This window comes from Natrix helvetica, assembly GCF_964273705.1.
Source record: "Natrix helvetica genome assembly, chromosome: W".
NCBI lineage: Eukaryota > Metazoa > Chordata > Lepidosauria > Squamata > Natricidae > Natrix > Natrix helvetica.
This window is the reverse complement of record NC_138555.1, coordinates 70,910,232-70,932,320: the sequence shown is the minus strand read 5'-3', so window position 1 is coordinate 70,932,320 and position 22,089 is coordinate 70,910,232. Positions and strand designations below refer to the sequence as shown.

The following is a 22,089-nucleotide window of genomic DNA, read 5'->3' as shown; positions in this document are numbered from 1 at the left end:
AGACAATGGCACAATTTCAACAGCAGAAAGTTTTAAGTCTGCAAAAGATATTCTCAGAAATACAGAAATTATCAAATACACGTGAGAGAATAGAGAAGAAGTTGGATGACTTAGTGCATTTAACAGCAAAATATGACAGAGAAGTTGAAGAAGTTCAAATGGATAAAGTGGCGGTTAAAATCCAAAAAAATCGAAGAGGAAAATGAATATAAAGAAATTAAAATTGCTGATGTTTATGTTGATTGGTTTGTCTCTGAAAATGGAAAGAGTGGAATACTGAAAGAGGAATTAAATGGAGGGGAAACCGACCCCAGATGGCAAGATACAGAAGAAGAAAAAATAAAAGAATTTATGGATTTAAAGAGAGAAATCTTATTAGCAATAGTTTTGATAACACCACCGACAAAAAAAAGATAAACTGATTAAGGAAACAGAAGAATGGCATCGAAATTACATGAGAGATTTTATAAGTAAAGAGTTGCTAAGAGGAGTCCATACAAAGTTGATTAAAGAGATGATTAGAGGACTGATACCACAAATAGCAGAAGATATGAGACTGTTTTGCTACTGGAAAGATATAGGTTGATAGATGGAAGAGTATAATTTAAAACTAGTTAAACTTAGTGAAATTTAGTGATTATAGATATAGTTAAACAAATAATTGATAATAATGTCTACAATGTGTAGTGTCATGATAAGCAATAATGGGATATGAATATTGAACGGTAACCATGAAAGGAAGATTAGAAATTCTTTTGGATTATATATAAAGGTTAATAAAAAAGAACTAAGTTAGATGTTCTGACCCACCCTTTCGTCACCAAGACACTCCAAGACACACAAAGTCTCTTCAAGATGTTTATTGACATACAGGTTCAACCTTGGCAGCAATCCAGCTACCAAGCTCCAGATAATCACATTAGCAGCACTCCTGCCTGCCAAGGTCCAGGAAACAGATTGGCAGCAATCCAGGTAAATCCTTTGGCAGCAATCCAGCCTGCCAAAGTACGACACAGATCTGAGCTTCTCCAACTCCAATGATCAGTTGATTCCTGCAAAGGGTGTGTCCACAAGCAGTCCCTTTATAGTCTGGAGAGGAGTCTAATGATCAGCAGCTGAGAGCAATTATCTCCTGTAATTGAGAAGATCACAAGGTCGGTTGGGAGACCGTGGCTGCTGGCTACACCCGGTCGTTTGTACCAACCCCCGCAGTCTAGGTGGTCAGGAACTACAGAGCCAGGGCCTGCGGCTGATGCTTTGAGATGCAAGGTCCGTGACCAACAAAGCCCCCCTCATTAGTGAGTTGATCTCTGAGGGGGAGCTGGACCTTGCAGGGATAACGGAGACCTGGTTGGGCCACGAGGGTGGTTTACCCCTCGTGGAAATGTGCCCACCGGGTTTCCGTGCATTCCATCAGCCTCGGGCCCTGGGTAAGGGTGGTGGGGTGGCGGTAGTTATACGGGATTGTCTAGAGCCGAGGGAGTTCACTGTCCCTCAGATACCCGGGTGTGAGTCCCTAAATGTGAAATGGGGCCCAGGGAGGCAGTGGGGTCTGCTGATTGTATACTTGGCTCCTCGCTATACATAAGCGGCCCTGCCCGAGCTCCTCGAGCTGATCTCAGAGACGGAGGTTTAGATCCCCAAGCTTTTGGTTATGGGGGACTTCAACCTGCCGTCGACGGGAGCAGCATCTGAGGTGGCTCGGGAGTTCATGGCTTCCATGACAGCCATGGGCCTGACCCAATTAATTCAGGGCCCCACACACGAAGGTGGCCACACACTGGACCTTGTTTTTGTATCTGAGCAGTGGACGAGTGATCTGGGAATAGGGGATTTAGTTGTTACTCCCCTGTCATGGTCAGATCACTCATGTCTCCGGCTCCACTTCCCTGGCGCTACCCTCCACCGCGAGGAGGCGGAGCCAGACTGTCCAAGCTGGTACCGCCCCAAGCACCTGATGGAACCGGATAGGTTCCAGACGGAGCTTGGGCCATTACCTGTAGCCCTGACCCGCGCTCGGTCGGAGGACCTAGTGGCCGCCTGGAATAGGGCGACGGCTGGGGCCTTGGACCGGGTTGCGCCTTTGCGACCTCTCCTACGGCAGCGACCCACCCGAGCTCCTTGGTACACCGAGGAGTTGAGGGTGATGAAGCGCCATAGGAGACGTCTAGAGAGCAGGTGGAGGTCCTCACGCTCCGAGTCTGATCGAACACAGGTAAGAGCCTATTTACGGACCTACCTTGTGGCATTGAGAGCGGCCAAACGTAGACATTGTGCCGCTCTTATTGCGTCCGTGGATAACCGCCCTGCCGCCCTGTTTAGGGTGACCCGCTCCCTCTTGTCGCAGAGGACGCGGGGGGCACCCTTGCAGGGAAGAGCAGAGGAGTTTGGGGAATATCTGCAGGACAAAGTCGCTCAGATCCGGAGCGGATGGGCCCCCTCCAGTGGACCGGACGAGCCGTCAACAGTGAGTCTTGTGAGACCATTCTGGGAGGAGTTTGACTCTGTTGCCCCCGAGGATTTGGACAGGTTGCGTGGACGGCTGCAACCCACCACATGTTCAATGGACCCGTGTCCCTCCTGGTTGGTACTGGCATCCTGGGAGGCGACACGAGGCTGGCTTCTGGGCCTGGTGAATGCCTCATTGGGTGAGGGATCCTTACCAACGGCCTTGAAAGAGGCGGTGGTGAGGCCCTTACTCAAGAGGCCTTCACTTGACCAAATGGAGCTAGCTAATTATCGTCCAGTCTCCAACCTTCCCTTTCTAGCGAAGGTTGTTGAGAATGTGGTGGCACAGCAATTTCCGCGACACCTTGACGAATCCGAATATCTAGACCCTCGCCAGTCCGGCTTCCGACCCGGGCACAGCACAGAGACAGCCTTGGTCGAGTTGGTTGATGATCTCTGGAGGGCCAGAGATAGAGGTTGCTCCTCTATCCTGGTCCTATTAGACCTCTCAGCGGCTTTTGATACCATCGACCATGGTATCCTATTGCGACGGCTGGAGGGGATGGGAGTCGGAGGCACCGTTTTGCGGTGGTTCGGCTCCTACCTCTCCGACCGGACGCAATGTGTGTTGACAGGGGGGAAGAGGTCAACCCTGAGGCCACTCACTTGTGGGGTGCCGCAGGGGTCGGTCCTCTCGCCCCTCCTGTTCAACGCATATGTGAAGCCACTGGGGGAGATCATCCGTGGTTTTGGGGTTGAATATCATCTGTACGCTGATGATACTCAGCTGTACATCTCAACCCCAAACCACCCCAACGAGGCTGTCGAAGTGATGTCCCGATGTTTGGAAGCCGTCGGGGTCTGGATGGGGGACAACAGACTCAAACTCAACCCCTCCAAGACTGAGTGGCTGTGGCTACCGGCGCCTCGGTTCAGCCAGCTGGCTCCATCGCTGGCCATAGGGGGCGAACAATTGCCCCCTGTGGAACGGGCACGCAATTTGGGCGTCCTCCTAGATGCCCGGCTGTCAATGGACGACCATGTGGCAGCCGTGGCGAGGGGGGCGTTCCACCAGGTTCGCCTGGTGCGCCAATTGCGCCCCCTACTGGACCGGGATGCCCTACGCACGGTCACTCATGCGCTGGTGACGTCCCGCCTGGATTACTGCAACGCTCTCTACATGGGGCTTCCCTTGGGACGCGCCCGAAGCCTGCAGCTAGTCCAGAACGCAGCCGCGCGGGCTGTCATGGGGAGTACTAGGCACTCCCACGTAACACCACTCCTGCGCGAGCTGCACTGGCTGCCTGTGGTTTTTCGGGTGCGTTTCAAGGTTTTGATCACCATCTTTAAAGCGCTCCATGGCACAGGACCTAGCTACCTGCGGGATCGCATCTCTCCACACACATCCCTGCGGCCAATTCGCTCTCACAGGGAGGGACTTCTCCTAGTGCCGTCCACTAGGCAATGCCAACGGGGGGCGCCAAGGAGTAGGGCCTTCTCTGTGATGGACCCAACCCTCTGGAATGACCTCCCCCCCCCCCCCCGACATTAGAACCACCACAAACTTCCGCTCCTTCCGACCAAAATTGAAGACACACCTGTTCCGATTGGCTGGCCTGGCATAATCATAACTGCTACCTCCTGGCAAACATATTTCTTTACTGGTTATTTTAGGGGAATTGTTTTTTAACTTTAATTTTATGGGATATTTGTTGGGGTTTTAAACTATTTACTCAGCTGTACAGTTCTTTAAACTTTTTTTATCCTCCTTCGTATCTATTTATCTATTTAATAATTTAATTGTTTAATTTTATAGTTATTTATATGATGTATTTCTGATATGGACTGTACACCGCCCCGAGTCCCTTTCGGGAGAGGGGGCGGTCTATAAGCGCTCAGTAAATAAATAAATAAATAAATTGCTCCTTTCGCTGGGTAGCACGTTGGTAACGAGCATCTAATAGCTCACTGCTGATGTCTGACTCACTGTCCTGTGACTCCTCCCCACTGCTCCAAGGCATGACATCAGGAGCCCCCTTCCTTTGGCTTTCACCACTGCTCCATGCCTCCGGCGCCTCCTGGTGGCCAACCAGCCTCTCTGCGCCCTGCTCAGAGTCGGAACCCTGTCCAGGGTCCCCCACCTCCTCTTGAGCCGACTCAGAGGACACCTCGCTGTCGGAGTCTGCTGGCAACTCCAACGGCTCCTGCTGGGCCACAACACTATCCCTCACAGCAGGGCCCTTCCCCCGGGTCTGACGCTCGGGATGCGGTCGTGAGGGAAATTGTACATGATAGGCCCGCACCAAAGCTGGAGCATGCACAGCCGTCGCATCGGTCCAGGTCCCCCCCGTCCGAGTCCTCGTCCGCCCAGTCGACCAAATACTGGAAGCGACCCTGGAGCCATCTCGAGTCACGGATCCGGGTCACTTTGTGCGATGGCTGTGCGTGCACCCCTTGCGACGACGGCAGGGGCGAGGAGGGACGTCGGAGAGGACAATCCGACCGCTCAGGGATCAGGAGCGAGCGATGGAACACCGGGTGTACTCGCATCGAGCGCAGGAGGGTCAGGCGATAGACCGGATTGATAACGGCCTCCACAGGGAACGGCCCCAGATACTGGTGGTCCAACTTCCTCGTAGGCCGGTGGGACGGAAGATGCCGGGTGGACAACCACACGCGATTACCCACAGCCAATTCCGGCACCGCACGGCGAGACCTGTCCGTTACTCGCTTGTAATCCTCCTTCGCCTGATTCAAATAGCGGCGCACCATCTGGTGAACCGCCTGAAGCTCAGAGAGGAAATCCTGCGCTGCTGGGACCGGAGAGTCCACGGGGGTGAGAGGGAAAAAACTAGGGTGGTACCCGACGTTCGCCATGAAAGGCGTCGTCCGTGTGGAGGAGTGCTGCGAGTTGTTGAGCGCAAACTCCGCCACGGCGAGGTACTCCGCCCAGTTGTTCTGCTGCTGGTTCACGAAGCAGCGCAGATATTGTTCCAGAATCCCAATCACCTTCTCCGTCCCCCCATCGGTTTCGGGATGGTGCGCCGAGGACAAACAAACTTTAACGTCAAGAGCGGCCATCAGCCCTTTCCAGAACTGGGCCGTGAATTGTGTACCACGATCGGAGACGACCCGGTCAGGTAGGCCGTGCAGCCGGAACACGTGCTGGATGAACATGCGGGCGGTGGCGCGGGCTGTCGGCAATCTCCGGCAGGGGATGAAATGCGCCATCTTGGTGAGCATGTCCACCACCACAAGGACCGTAGTGAAACCGGACGACGGAGGCAGTTCCGTCAAGAAGTCCATGGACACAGCTCCCCAGGGTCTGTCCGGGGTCGGCAATGGCTGTAGCAAGCCTGGAGGAGCTCCCGTCGCTGATTTGGCCTGTCGACACTGCACACATGACGTGACGTACGTCTGCACGTCGTGTCGCAGGCGAGGCCACCAAAACGTACGGGAAACCAGGTGCAAGGTTTTGAACAGGCCAAAATGTCCCGCTGCCGGAGTGTCATGACACTGGGAGAGAACCAATCCACGGAGCGGTCCTGCAGGCACGTAGAGCCGATCCCGATACCTCAAAAGGTCCTCGTCAAAGGTCCACGGGGATGTCGGCCCTACCTCTGCCCGCCGTTGTTCCACCCACTCATCGTTTCGCTGCACATTCTGTATCAACGACCGTAAATCCACAGGTAGCTGGATTGCAGCGAAGGACTCGACGGGTAGGACCGTCCGGGGGGGAAGTGAATCAGCAGGGTCTGAATACTCTGGCTTTCTAGACAGGGCATCTGCCCTCTGGTTCAAGGCACTGGGGATATACGTGACCTTGAAATGAAACCGGGCAAAAAACAGAGACCACCGGATCTGGCGTTGATTCAGCTTCCGCGCTGTTGTCAAAAACTCCAAATTCCGATGGTCTGTCCGGACTTCGACCTGATGCCTGGCCCCCTCCAGGTGATGTCGCCAGGCTTCGAACGCCGCCTTGATAGCCAGCAACTCCTTCTCCCAGATGGTATAATTACGCTCGGAAGGATTGAGTTTCCGAGAGTAATAGGCGCAAGGGAAAAGGGTGCCATCAGGGGCGTGAGCCTGCAATAACACCGCCCCCACCGCAATGTCAGACGCATCCGCCTCGACTACAAAGGGGCGATAGGGATCAGGGTGCTTCAGGATCGGCTCCCTCGTAAAAGCGCGCTTCAAGGCCACGAACGCTTGTTGTTCCGTGGACCCCCAGTGAAACGGCACTTTCTTTTGCAGGAGCCGAGTGAGGGGCGCGGTCAAGAAAGCAAAGCCGGGGATGAAGGACCGGTAGTAGTTGGCAAACCCGAGGAGTCTCTGAACATCTTTCATCCGTCGAGGAGATTGCCAACTTTGTAACGCCTCCACCTTGCCTGGCTCCATCGCAATTCCTTCAGGGGATATACGGTGCCCCAGGAACTCGATGGTGGTCTGCCAGAACTGACACTTCTCCAGCTTGGCAAATAAGCGATGCTCTCTAAGGCGCTGCAAGACGTGACGCAAGTGCTGTTGATGATCCTTCCGAGACGTAGAGTAGATCAAGATGTCGTCCAGGTAGATGACGACAAACTGATCCAAAAGGTCCCGAAAGATATCATTCATAAAATGTTGGAAGACAGCTGGGGCATTGGTCAACCCGAACGGCATGACCGTATAATCGAAATGTCCGTATCGGGTGCCAAAGGCTGTCTTCCATTCGTCCCCCGCCCTGACTCGGACCAGATTGTAAGCCCCACGTAAGTCCAGTTTTGTAAACACTGCGGCCTCCCGGAGCCGCTCCAACAACTCGGGAATCAGAGGCAACGGGTAGCGATTACGGATCGTGATGGCGTTCAAGCGCCGGTAATCGCAACAAAGTCTTAGATCCCCGGTCTTCTTTTTGACGAACAAAACCGGGGCAGACAAGGGCGAAGACGAAGGCCGGATAAAACCCCGGGCAAGGTTCTTGTCAATGAAGTCCCGCAATACGGCCAACTCCGGTTCAGACATGGAGTATAGGCGGCCCGTCGGGAGTTTCGCATCAGGTACCAGGTCAATGGGACAGTCGTAAGGCCGGTGCGGTGGCAGTTGGTCCGCCTCCTGTTCGCTAAACACGTCCGCGAACTCCGCTAAACCCGGCGGCACTGTCACCTCGTCCGAACTGGGCACCTGAGCCGCGCAAACATGACGGGTGTGGTCGACGCATTGCAAGGACGGGAACGAGATGCGGTTCTGCAACCAGTAGATCTGGGGGTCGTGCGCCCGCAGCCAAGCCAAACCCAACACCACGGGGAAATGCAGACCCGAAGCCACGTAAAATTGGTTGGCCTCTTCTTGCTCCCCGAGGATCAGGCACAAAGGCTGTGTGGCGTTCTTGATGGGCCCAGACAGAAGCACCCGACCGTCAATGGTCTCCACTCGCATCGGAGGGTCCACCGGGCACAGAGGGATGTTGTATTTTGTAGCAAACGCCCCATCCATAAAGTTCGTGGTAGCCCCGGAATCGACCAAGGCATGGGCTGGAATTCCCTGCGGACCACCCGACAAGAGAATGTGCGCTGCTAAAATCATATGCCGTGGAGGCCCCTCCACCTCTGTTCCGGCCTGTGCCCGACCCGAAGTCTCCCTAAGATTGGGCCCCGCCCATTTCCCGAGACGTTGCTTAGGGGAGGCCGCAGTCCGCACAGCCCCCCTACCCTTTTTGGGGCAAACCAAAGCCAAGTGTCCAAAATCCCCACAGTAGAAACACAACCCCCCTGCACGCCGTCTATCCATCTCCATGCGTAACAAGCGGGGTTTGGCGGCACCCAACTCCATGGGCTCCTCCCGTGCAACTGCAGTCTCGTGAGGGACCGGCACCCTACTGGTCTCCTGGGACACGCGGCGAGGCCTCCGCCTCTGCAGCAGGGCGTCTATCCGGAGGCACAAATGAACCAACGGGTCGAACGTTGGAGGCCTGTCCACCCTCACAAGCTCGTCCTGCAGGCCATCTGATAGGCCGTCCTGGAAAGTGTCCATAAGGGCTGGCTCATTCCAAGCAGAGTCCTGACTAAGCAGCCGGAATTCGCTGACATAATCCTGCAAAGAACCACGCCCTTGGTGCAATTCTTTCAGGAGTCTGGTGGCTGTCTCCCCCTTAATGGGATCTTCAAACATCAGCCGGAGATGGTTACAAAAACCCTGAAAATCATCCAGCAGGGGGCTTGGTTGAGAGAGCAATGGAGTGGCCCACCTCGCTGCTGTGCCTGAGAGCAAGCTGATGATAAATCCCACCTTCGTCCGGTCGGTGGGAAAGTCCTCCGCTCTCAAGCTGATAAACAGCTGGCATTGGCCCAAGAACGCTGCAAACATAGCTTGTTTGCCATCAAACTTGTCTGGTGTAGCCACTGGACATTTCCTCCTTGGCTGGGGGGGGGGGGCGTTTGCAAGCCCCTGGAGCTGAGAGACCTGACCAGCCAGCAAAGCAATCAGTTGAGCCAACTGGGCCTTCTCAGCCTGTAGGTGCTCCATTGCAACTTAATGGAGTTTTGTTTGGGGCAGGAATCAATCTGTTCTGACCCCCTCCTCTTGTATACCAAGACACTCCGACACAAAGTCTCTTCAAAGATGTTTATTGACATACAGGTTCCACCTTGGCAGCAATCCAGCCTGCCAAGGTCAAGATAGCACTCTGGGCAGCAATCCAGCTACCAAGCTCCAGATAATCACCTTAGCAGCACTCCTGCCTGCCAAGGTCCAGGGAACAGATTGACAGCAATCCAGGTAAAACCTTTAGCAGCAATCCAGCCTGCCAAAGTACGACACAGATCTGAGCTTCTCCAACTCCAATGATCAGTTGATTCCTGCAAAGGGTGTGTCCACAAGCAGTCCCTTTATAGTCTGGAGAGGAGTCTAATGATCAGCAGCTGAGAGCCATTATCTCCTGTAATTGCTCAATTGCTCCTTACACCGGGTAGCACGTTGGTAACGAGCATCTAATAGCTCACTGCTGATGTCTGACTCACTGTCCTGTGACTCCTCCCCACTGCTCCAAGGCATGACATCAGGAGCCCCCTTCCTTTGGCTTTCACCACTGCTCCATGCCTCAGGCGCCCCCTGGTGGCCAACCAGCCTCTCTGCGCCCTGCTCAGCGTCGGAACCCTGTCCAGGGTCCCCCACCTCCTCTTGAGCCGACTCAGAGGGACCCTCGCTGTCGGAGTCTGGTGGCAACTCCAACGGCTCCTGCTGGGCCACAACAGTTAGATATAGTTAAGTTTTCAATATTAGGGGGAAAATGTTATGATACAGGATATAGTTAAATAAAGGAGGGATAATGATAATAACGTATATATATAGATATAGGTACAACATAAGGAAATTGGATGTAAATTGCAAATAATGATTTCGAAAGAAGGATTAGAAAATTTTGTTATTGAATATTATGGATGTTTAGCTAGAATAGGATATAAAGATTCAGTGTTATTGGAGGATTTTAGAAATAGTAAATGAAATGCTAGTATGTGGTTATGTATTAAATCTTGGTATATTCTATGATGAAGGACGTTTAAACAATTATAGTCAAATGAAAATGGAGGTATGATGATGGTAACATGTATAAATATCTGAGTTAAAATACTTGAGTTAATATGAAGTATGTTTGTTGACTGTGGAAGAGATGCATGTAAGCTTTTTTGTAACCAACTGATACACTTTCTACAGTATGTAAAGAAGGGTGTGTTGTGTTTGTCTTGAAAACTAAAAATAAATTATTTTTTTTAAAAAGCTATTGATAACTGACTGAAAACAAACCATGATTAATTGCTGGGTGTTTTTCATTCTGGGTCACGAGGGGATGGGTGTGCGCACGCGTGGGGTGCAGTTTATCCTAATTACCAAATAACTATAAGAGGTGGTGGGAAGCACAGGGTGGCAGCTCTGACAATTTATTCATTGCCTTAGTGCTTTGTTGGTCAGTTCGTGCTGGAGGAAGAATACAAACTGCATTTACAAACCGTTTCTGTGTTTGGCTGTTTTCATTAACCCTTCGGAACCTGACACTCTTGCTCTCCATCAAGTCTCCCACAGCCTCCTGACATCAATAAGACCTCCACAGCATCGCTCAGATGGCCCAGGGTGGAGATATATAGCTGGGTATCGTCTGTACACTTATGATACACCTCATCCCAAATAAAGGGATGATCTCACCCAGAGGGTTCATGCAGATATTAAAGAGGAGAGGAGAGGAGAAAGCATGGAACCCCATGTAGCGGGAGCCGTAGGCTGGGTGTCTCCTCTCCTATCCACATAAACTGGAACCAGCTCTGGAGGAAAAAGGAAAGACAGAACACCACCATACTGCCCATCCCACCACTTGAAGATGGTCCAGAAGAGTATCATGACTGATTTTACTTCCAGTGGCATATGAAGATTTGTGGATAGCAATTCACCCCTTATCTTGACATTACACAATACTTACTTCAAAGCTCAGTTATGCTCAAAACAATCCCTATCAAAATCCAGCTCCCTTATCTGGCACTCTAAGGGCTCCAGTCAAGACATTTTAAACAGGGATCATACTCTTAAGAGGAGCAACAGCTGAAGGAACTGACAATATCAACCTCCTTCCACAATTCACTCTATCCCGCAGGCATAATTGTTAAACCAGATTCATGACTTTCAACAGCCTCAAGTGTACATTGTGTCAGCGTTCCAAATATCATCCAAAATTAAATCAGAGTTCTGGGTGGAAAACCCAGGAAGCACCCACACTGGTCTGTTCTGCACATAAGACTAAGCCATAACATGAGAACTACAGTCCAACACATCTGGAAGACATCAGATGAGGGAAAGCTGCCCTAATAAAGCAGCCTCTTTCAAAAAGATTTCTTCCTCAAATCTGATTCCCTCTGGACATTGCAATCTACCACAACTATCAGCCCAAGGCCACATGATCAATGTTCCGAGATGATGAACTTTTAAACCAAAACATCTGTCAGAACCCTGGTTGAAAAAGGCTCACTAAAGCCTTATGATTTTAGTTCTTTTTGACTAATTAGTGACACACACACTTCTATTGCTGTTTTTATTTGGAACCATGTCTGTTAGCACTGTTCTTTTTGGTCCAGTTATCATTCAATAGGGCACTGGCCACTTACACACAAGCCCTCTTTAAGGTCCTTCAGCGTCAAGATGTGACAGCTTCAACTCAAATCATTTGATCATTTGAAGGCAATTTCAAATCACTTTTCCAAATTAATCTGATTTGAAAATTCAATGCATAAAATTGATTTGATTATTCAAACTGAATCCAAGCTGATTAAAATAGCCTTCATAAAACAAAATAAAATTAATTTACAAGTAACCTTTTAAAAACCTTTAAGCCTGTGATGGTGAACCTATGGCACGTGTGCCAGAGGTGGCCCACAGAGTCCTCTCTGCTGGCACGCATGCTGTCGCCCCAGGTCAGATCTCTGTGGCGTTTCTTTCGTGAGCTTCTGTTTCCCTGCAAACGACGAAACAGAAGCTCATGAAAGAAAAAGGTCTTACCTCTTGCTGCGCTGCTGGTGTTGGAATGCCCTGCCTCGCGCCGACCAGCTGGTCTTCGGGTGTCTGCTGTGCATGCGTGCACACCTTTCAGTTTGGTCATGCACATGCGCACAGTTTGGGAACTTGGTGTCTAAAAGGTTCGCCATCACTGCTTTAAGCTATTAAAGCCAGGGACTTTCTCACGATCATATTTTTAAGCTTAATTTTTGAATTAAAAAATAGGACAACAAATGCACAGAATTGAAAGTAATTAATAATTAATAATTGCTGATAAAACAGCAGCATAATACAGTGGAAACAAAGTTGAAGATCAGCAACTGTTTGAAATTACGGCAGCAATGACTGAATGTTACTGCCCAGTCCCCAAAGTTATGGACATTCCAGTGCCCCTGCTGTTGTTATGTGATCAAAATTCAGGGGCTTTGCAGACCACCCACAATAAATAACTGGAGGAGTGTTTTTCAACTCCTCCCTACCTATTCTGTTGCCTCCCTCTCTGCCCTTTTGGCCTCCCTGCCCTCCACCAGCTCTGCTCATCCTGCTACTCTGGGCTCTGCTGGCCCTGGGCTCCATTTTCCCTGCCAGCCTGCATTCCTCTCATCCTGCCAGCTCTGCTGCTCCCAGCTGGCCTTCCCCATCTTCTTCTACCCACTGTTGACAAGGCGCATCTGGCCTGGTCCTTCATGATGTAGCTACTGGCCGCTCTAAGCTTTCTTCCCAAGGCCACATGCAGCCTTGTCCAAATCACAGCTGGCTTTCTTCCCAGGTGGTGGACTACAGGGTGGCCAAAAACTGCAGAGACCAGGGTGGTGGTGGTGGTGAAGGAGCCAAAAAGAAGGCAGAGGAGGCAGTCCCTTCGGTTATTGAGGCTTGGGGCAGGGAGGGACCAAGCCAGGAATGCCTTGGATTGGGGTGGATCCTTGTCGAACAACCTTTGGGATTCTATTAACCATGGGAACTGTTGGGATTCCCATTGCTGAACGATGAGGTCACATGATGTTGTACTTTATGTCTGTTCACTTAGTGACAGAAATTTAGATCCCCATTACTGTTGTAACCAGAAGACTAGTGTGCTTTTCTTTGGCACTGAACAACCATCAAAAGGTGGTGAGTCATTGAGTAACTGGGGTTTACCATTCATAAAACTTTTTTCTCGTCAAAGATGGGGGGATGCAGAGAAATGTTGGGGGGAAACTTTGAAAATGATCTCTGGTGCCTAAGCACAGTGGTCCCCAACCTTTCCAGTTTTGCAGACTGGGGGGTGGGGGGGGAGGGACAGGAAATGATTCCGTGTGAGTGGCAGGCAAGCATGCTTGCACGCACAGCTCCATTTGCTTGTGTGAAGTTCCATTTGTGCCAGCAGCAGGCCCTTGTGCAAATGGAGCTGCACACACGCGCTCCCCTGCTGCTTGCATGGCACGGTTCCAAACAAGCTGCAGCCCAGTACCAGGCCACAGTGCAGGGATTGGGGACTCCTGCCTAAACAGAGAGGTTAGGAAAGGCAATCCTTCAGGTACCAGACTTTAAGAGGCTATGACGTCTCTGCACAGAGCCTGAGAGGAATCATTGGCTGCTATCTTAGCTTGCCCAGCCATCCCTACAGAAGGGGAGCCCTCTTAGAGCTTCTGATGTTACTCAAGTGGGGTTACAATTACAATCAGAAAAGTACAAAAGGAAGTGGGATCAGGCTATGCTTTGGGATTAGATTTAATGCAAAGTCCACTACATCACTCCCAAGTGTGGAATATAATTAAGGGAACAAAATTCAAAAGCCTGCAGACTCTATTTCTGATTCTCTTCATGGCCTATAGCCGTGTTCCTCAAGCTCAGCAACTTTAAGTGTGTGGTCTTCAACTCCCAGAATTCCCCAGCCAACATTCTGGCTGTAGAATTCTGGGAGAGGAAATCCACAGATCTTAAATGTGATGAAGTTGAGAATATTGAGCTAGAATAACCTATACAAGTCTACAGTTGTAGCAGCTGCTCAGTTTTTCAACCAGCTAGACGTTGAGGTGGGGAGAGGAAACTTCTGGAGATGTTTTTCCTACAAAGAAATAGGAGAATGGTCCCAAATCAAAATAGTACTCCTGATCTAATAAAGTTTTATATTCTTCTACATGACAGTTCTTAAGCTTCAATAGATTCAAAGAACTTGCACACCAAATAACAGCCCCTCCCTTGAAATATACAGTATTTTATATCCCATCAGACAATGATCATTTGCCCATTCTTTGCCCCAACTCCGTGCATCCAAAGAGCCTCCAGTGACAGATTTACCTTGGTGCTTACCTGCTCCGCTTCCTCTTTACTCATGGCCAGTGCCAACTGTAGCTGCAGCTCTTCTTCCCCACTGCTCTGGGGCCATGCTTGCTCTGCTTCTACTGGGGCATTTGCCAAAGACAATGAAGCAGAAGAAGCTGAAAAAGCAGAACAGGACAGAAGATAGTTGGTCCAGAATGAAGATCTTTCCAACCTCAGTTGAAGGACCAAAGCAATCTGTATGTTTCCACGTAGACAGTAAGGAGATGACAGATGATAGATATTTCTCCCGAACAACTGCAAATAATACACAGCCTCTCACTCCAACCTTATTTGTGATTGCCTTTATCACAGAACCTGATCAATTTTATGGCAAATCTATGTACACTGATGTACAGCCATGGTGGCACAGTGGTTAGAATGTAAAGGTTCCCCTCGCACATATGTGCTAGTCATTCCCAACTCTAGGGGGCGGTGCTCATCTCCGTTTCAAAGCCAAAGAGCCAGTGCTGTCCGAAGACGTCTCCGTGGTCATGTGGCCAGCATGACTAGATGCAGAAGGCACACGGAACACTGTTACCTTCCCACCAAAGGTGGTTCCTATTTTTCTACTTGCATTTTTACATGCTTTCGAACTGCTAGGTTGGCAGAAGCTGGGACAAGTAACGGGAGCTCACTCCGTTACGTGACGCAAGGAATTTGAACCACCAAACTGCACACCTTTCTGATCAACAAGCTCAGCGTCTTAGCCACTGAGCTACCACGTCCCTCTAGAATGTAGTATTGCAGACTAATTCTGCCCACTGCCAGGGGTTCAATCCTGACCGGCTCAAGGTTGACTCAGTCTTCCATCCTTCCAAGGTTGGTAAAATGAGGACCCAGATTGTTGGGGGCAATATACTGAATGTCAGGGTTCCAAGTAATAGTCCCATAGCAAGCAAAACTCCGAGGCAGATGAATTCCTCAAAGAATAGCTTTATTGGAGATATCATATTGGCACAAATCTGGTGAAAACCAACTCTGAAGTTTCCCGCAGTTTTCACCTAATTAAAAGAGAAAGTTTTCCCACAACCCCAATCAGTCAGTCACATGGTCCAATCATTTTTGTTCAGCCATCAAGCTTACTATGAACAGTAATATTTTCTGGATTATCTATCTATGTCAGCCAGCCTGTTCAGAGGTGGGTTCCTCCTGGTACGGTACAGTATGCCAGAAGAGGTAGTGAAAATCTGGCGGACCGGACCAGATGTGATGGTGGTCTGGCCACACCCCTGTACCAGCGAAAGAAAGAATATCCCGCGGTCCCGGAACTGTGCCACACTGGGGAGTTCTGCATGGACGGGCCTGACAGCAGCAGCGGCAACAGCAGTGGCAGAGCACACTCTGCCTTCGGGGGCCCATTCCCCCAGCCGAATCAACCATGGTGGCAACAATGGGCAACGGGGGAAGGAAGAAAGTACTCCAGGAGAGCAGGCAGTGCACATGTGCAGCAGCCCTGGGACATCTGCCTGGTGCCTGCCCTCCTGGAGCACTTTCTTCCTTCTCCCGCCGGCTAAAGAAAGAATATCCCATCGTCAGTTGGTGCCGCCGCAGTTGATTTGGCTGGGGGAACAGACTCCGAAGGCAGGGTGTGCTCTGCCACCGCTGCTGCAGCTGCTGCTGTCAGGCGTGTCCACGCAAGAGAACTCCCCAGCACGGCACAGTTCCGGGATGGCAGAGAGCCAAGGCAAGCTTTCCCCCCACTGCCGCCAACACCACTGCTGCCGGGCGCGTCCACGCGGAGGCAGTCATATGAGCATAGAATCGCCCAATGGAAATTCCAGCCACCCACAGGGAAGAGGCGGCCTAGCGCAAAGTCCTTTCCGTTGCCCTGCATGGATCCTGTGCGCTGTGTTCCTGGTGGGTGACCAGGGGAGGGCGGGATGGGAGCCGCTCTCCTGGGTTGAGCACTAATTTCCTAGGCTCAACTCCAAAGAGACTTGTGGGTAAAATGAGCCACCTCTGCTGCCACTGACAGAGGGGAGATTAGTATCTTCCCTAACCTCCCCATGCGGCTCTGGCACAATAAAACTGGCTGGTGGCTGGGAAGCTGCCATTGCCAGCGCTCTGACAGGCAGGACGATTCGTGAACCGGAGCTGCCACTGAGGCTGGGAACGGCCACGCCTGCTCGCGCGTGCCTCCCGCAAACTGGCAAAGTCTGTCAGCCTGGAAGCAGGCGCGGCAACTCGTGCGCACCACCCACCAGTTGCTAGAGCCTCTCCATGCAGCCAAGCTGTCAAAATCTATTAAAAAGTGACCGCACTTGCTTGCGCGCCATCAAAGGCAAGTCCGGTGAAATTGGACTGAAGAGTCTCACTCACTGGCCACAACACCGGGAACAGCCGTGCCTGCTTGTGTGTGCCTTCTGTGGCATGCTCAACACCTTCGGACACCCACCAGGTAACCCGCTGAGGGGCAGAGAAATCGGGCTCCAGCAAAAGGAAAAAAAACTGTTTGAAATTAGCCCTCTCTGCTGCTCTGCTAAAAAGGCGGGAACCACGGCCAGGAGATAACAGGAGGACTAACCATATTTGGTTAACCCCCAGAGTGGGAAGAGGCTGAATTGGGGGCTCTGTGAGTTGGTTTGTAGGACACGGATGGCCGTGATCATGGGATTTGTTGGGTGTCGGTTTTAGTTCATAGAATATATCTACGAATATTTACTGGAAGGGATGTGTGTGTGTGTGTGTGTGAGAGAAAGAGTAAGAGAGAAAGAAAAAGGAAGGAAGGAAGGGAGAGAGAAAAAAGACAAAGATAGAAAGAGAAAGAGAAAGAAAGAGAAAGAAGGAAAGAAAAAGAAGGAAAGAAAGTAGGAGAGAGAGACACAAGAAACAAGGAAAGAAAGAAAGAAAGAAAAAGAAAGAGAACTTATTACCACAATTGAGCCCAAAATTTTGGTTGCTAAGCAAGAGCATTGTTAAGTGAGTTTCACCATATTTTACAAGTTGACCACGCCCAACGGGTCACATGGTGTTCTGGGAGTAAAATTTTATTGGGGGGGTATTCCCTCCCACAGAGGGAAGGGAGAAAGAAAGGGAGAAAGCAAGCAAGCAAGCAAGCAAGCAAAACAGCACAGCAATTTAGGGCTAGAAGGCTACACAGAGGTCATCTAGTCCAACCCCCTGCTGCAGCAGGAAACCTTACATTGTCTGGATTATTTTGGTGCCTCTAACAGAGAGGAAAATTGCCAGAAAGGAGAAAGAGTTTACTAGGACAAGGCTGCCATGCAGAGGAAGGCAGAGATAGTCCTTGACTTATGACTACAATTGAGGCCAAAATTTTGGTTGCTAAGCAAGAGCGTTGTTAAGTGAGTTTCACCACATTTTACCCAATCCATGACATCTCCTGGTGAGTAACATCAAGTTGGCCATGCCAACCCAGACACATGACCGCCAAGCCACGCCCACAGAATAGCCCAACCCCACAGAATAGGTAGTAAAAATTTTTGAAACCCACCCCTTGACCAAAGCCAGATTTTTGGAGCTTTCTGGAACCCTGGGAGAGAGAACGCCATCCTTATCTCTGGCGGGATGCTGTTCCAGAAGAAGAGAAGGCATATTTTCTTAGTCTCACAACAAGGCAATATTTAATGGAAGGGACCTGGAGCATACCCACTCTGTCAGAATTTGTTTTGTGGGCAGAAACAATTGGAAACAAGCAGTCATTCAGATATCTAGGCCCTGTGAGATAACAGGGCTTTATAGGCAGTACCCAATACCTTGAATTGCACTTGGAAACCAACTGGTGTAGGAAGGTTCCAGATGGCCATCATGGGCAGTCCCATGTACAGGTAGTCCTCATTTTACAACTATTCAAAGTTACAACGGTCATAGAACAGATGCTTTACAGCCCATAAAACTTCCCCAGCCATAAAACATCGCCACCTCCCTCTGCAGTCACATGACTACATGTCAGGCAGGTCAGCTTTACGATTGGATGTGGCATCCCAGAGTCATGTGACTATAGTTTGCAATGTTTTTTTGCTGGTTTGGGCAAACAATGCCAAGTCAAATGAATGGATTTGCTGAACGGCCCCCATGGAAAAGGCCAATAAAGTATTTTTGTTCATGTGAGTGCCTTGACAGACAAGAGCACACTGCGATAATCCAATCATGAAGTGCTCAGGAGATGAATAAGAGAATCAAACTTTCAAATTATATGTAGTCAGAAGATTATTTACCTGATGAAAATGATTTTGTCAAGCAAAAATTGAGTGTTCTTAAACCAGGTGATGTGATTTGACAAAATGTACATGACACATTGAGAACAGAGTTGCCATGTCTCCCAGATGGGTTCCTTCAAAAGGAAATGAGGTGATTATTTCTAAACTGCTCTTTATTGCATTTTAAAGCACTATTTCAGACACAGTGCTGATCAACAGCATGAAAATGTCCACCAATTAACTCTAACTTATACACAGAAACCCAATGGCCTCTACAATTATTTTATTGTAATAAAAAATAGGGAAAGATGTAACAGAACAGAAAAGCTGGAACTCGTTTAGGTTTTTATATGTGTTTCCTCTCCTGAAATTACAGGTAATCCTTGATTTACAGCCACAATTGAGCCTCAAATTTATGTTGCTAAGCAAGGAAGTCGTTAAGTGAGTTTTACCCCACTTTATAATGAACTTTCTTGCCACAATTGTTAAGTGGATTATCACAATTGTTAAGTTAGAAAGACGGTTGTTAAGTGAATCCATCTTCCCCACTGACTGTCAGAAACTCGTAAAAGGTGATCACATGACCCCAGGACGCTGCAACCATTGTAAACATGAGTCACTTGCCAAGAGTCTGAATTTTGATCATGTGACCACATGGATGCTGCAATGGACGTAGGTGTGAAAAACAGTCATAAGTCACTTTTTTCAGTGCCACTGTAATTTTGAATGGTCACTAAATGAACTGTTGTAAGTCAAGAAATACCTGTACTCAGAATCGTTTTTTTTAAAAAACCAACTGAGTAGTCTAATTAACTTTAAAGCAGTGAATGTAGTTCCATAGTGCAAGGCCAAAGAAAGATAAGCCACGTTATAAAGCTGGTTCTCTACAAATCCAAACAGGCACACTTTTTGCAAAATTGGCTAAAAGCCCATCTTACATTATGAACCAAACGCAGAGCAGAGAGCTATCACTAGGAACTTACCGGTAATCAGAAATGAAGCTGAGGAAGGTCAAACGCTAAGTCGAAAATAGTTTTAATTATCTTGGTATCTTCCAATAAGGAAGGTTCACAGCGTTCTGTGCGTCTTCGGCATTTAGTCATGACCACGGAGACGTCTTTGGACAGTGCTGGCTCTTCGACTTTGAAATGGAGATGAGCACCTCCCCCTAGAGTTGGGAACGACTAACATGTCTAGTATGTGTGAGGGGAACCTTTACCTTTACCTTACCTTCCAATAAAAAAAAAATAGAACTCCTATCTGCCCCCTACTTCTATAAGATACTGTTAGAGAAGGAAGCCTTCTCAGGAATTGTCATTTACTCATCCAAGTTACATTGGCTCTTATCCAAGGTAACTTATCCAAATCTCAAATTAAGCCACTTTTGGTGACCAGGGGCCACCCTTAAAATTGTTGTTAGTATGATTTATTGGGTTTGGGATTTTCTTTCTTTCACTGTGATATGTATTTGTGCCGGGGGGGGGGGGGTTGCACTAAGGGTGGCTCAGCCAATCTCATTGTACACATGTTGTGCACTGACAATAAAGGTTGAATTGAATTAAAGTTGTTTTGGTAGGAGCAAGAACTACAGCAGATGGGAGAATGACCGTTGTCTTACCTGAACGGTCGTTCTCGGGGCGCTGCGGGAGAGTCCAAGGAAGGGTTAACGCAGCCTATCTGCCCAAAGACTGAGTAGATTTTTCCCTCTGGTCACGCCTCCTTTGCCTCCTCAGGATCAGTTTTAAAAACGAGGTCTTGTCCGACGAGGACGCCACTAGCTCACACAACTGCACGAAAACAGTCTCGGTGACACCTATCAACCCTGGGCGGGTCTTGGACTCTACCGCAGCGCTCCGAGAATGACCGTTCAGGTAAGACAATGGTCATTCTCCAGTGTGCTGCTTGGAGAGTCCAAGGAAGGGACATACCCAAGCTATTGTGTCCCAGGGCGGGAAGAATCACCACTGTCCGGAGCCTCAATAACTCTTTGCAAAACTCTTCTTCCAAAGGAGGCTTCGGCGGAGGCAAAGGAATCGACCTTATAATTTCTAATGAAAGCCGTGGGGGAAGCCCAAGTAGCCGCTCTGCAAATGTCAAGAATAGATGCTTGGGTCGCCCAAGCCGCAGTCGTGGCAGCGCTTCTTGTGGAGTGGGCCGTCACCCGAGCCGGAACAGCTTTGCCCTGGTGTTCGTAGGTCATCTTAATGCAGGCCCTTAGCCAGCGCCCAATGGTCGATGATGAGACCTTGCTACCCAACGATCCCAGTTGAAAAGACACAAAGAAGGCCTCAGAGTGCCTAATGTCCTTAGTCCGTTTCAAGTAGAGTCGAACAGCTCGCCGCACGTCCAACTTGTGCCACATGCGCTCCCTGGAGTGCTGAGGCTTGGGAAAGAAGTTCGGGAGTATCACTTCCTGAGATCTGTGGAAATGAGAGTTCACCTTCGGTAAGAAGGCTGGATCAAGACGTAAGATGACTCGGTCCAGATGGATGATGCACAGCTCCTCCCTGACTGAAAAGGCAGCAATCTCTGACACCCTTCTAGCTGAAGTGATCGCTATCAGAAAGGCGGTTTTAAGAGTCAAGTGTCGCAGAGAGACCTTTCTCAAAGGTTCAAACGGTGTAGCAGTCAATGCCTGCAGGACGAATGGTAAGTTCCAGGTCGGATACCTATGTACCGCCTGAGGTCGGAGATTGGAGGCCCCCTTCAAGAAACTCTTGACCTGGGGGTGATGACTCAAGGACTGAGGATGATGTCTAGCCAGAATGGTGGACAAGGCCGCAACCTGACGCCAAAGAGTGGCGAGCGCCAAACCTTTGTCCAATCCCTCCTGGAGGAAGTCCAATAACTGTGGTATGGACGCTTCAACATTAACAATGTCCCGCTGCCTACACCAAGCAGAAAACGCAGACCAGGTCGCCTCATATATGTGAGTCATGGCCGGTCGTCTGGAAGCTTGAATGGTGTGGATGACTTTGTCCGAGAGGCGCTGATCCTTCAGGAGCTGCCCCTCAAGCGCCAGACGGCTAGCTGAAGCCACTGGGGCTCTGGATGACTGATGGCCCCTTGGCTCAGAGCCACTTCCTCCGGGGGAATTCTCCAGGGCCTTTCCACAGAAAGATCGACCAGATCCGCGAACCAGGACCTCCTGGGCCAATGTGGAGCCACCAGGATGAGCTCCGCCCCCTCCGCCAGGAGCTTGTTGATCACCTGCGGAATAAGTGGGAGGGGCGGAAACGCGTACAGCAGACCCGGAGGCCATCTGGCCCTCAGAGCATCTGTCCCCTCTGCCTGCGCCGATCGGTAACGCGAGAAGAATCGCTGGAGTTGCGTGTTTGCCGTCGTGGCGAACAGGTCGACTTGCGGAAGACCGAACTGCCTCACAATCTGGGCGAACAGGTCCGGATGCAGCTTCCACTCTGAGTTGTCGATCGTCTGATGACTCAACCAATCCGCACTCACGTTGCTGGTGCTGGAGATGTGATCCGCTCTCAACGACGCCAAGTGGATCTCCGCCCAACGACCCAGGGCCTCCGCCTCTGCCATGAGTTGTCTGGAGTGGGTGCCGCCCTGCCGGTTCACATGGGCCTTTGTGGCGATATTGTCCGTAAGCAACCGAACGTGGCGACCCTCCAGTTGACCTGAAAATCGTCTCAGGGCG

The 22,089-nt window shown here is 50.1% G+C and overlaps 1 protein-coding gene across 12 annotated transcripts in view; it reads right to left on the bottom strand.

Annotated features, from left to right (window-relative positions):
• The window catches only part of LOC309400524 (epsin-1-like), a 174,452-nt gene that overhangs the window by 65,053 nt on the left and 87,310 nt on the right, over window positions 1-22,089 (bottom strand). For 10 of the 12 annotated variants that reach the window (XM_081969082.1, XM_081969088.1, XM_081969078.1 and 7 more), the window contains one exon: window positions 14,245-14,384. In XM_081969082.1, coding sequence (XP_081825208.1) covers window positions 14,245-14,384 — 140 coding nt within the window. The remainder of the gene's footprint in view (window positions 1-14,244; window positions 14,385-22,089) is intronic. The other 2 variants (XM_081969085.1, XM_081969087.1) reach the window with 1 other exon arrangement.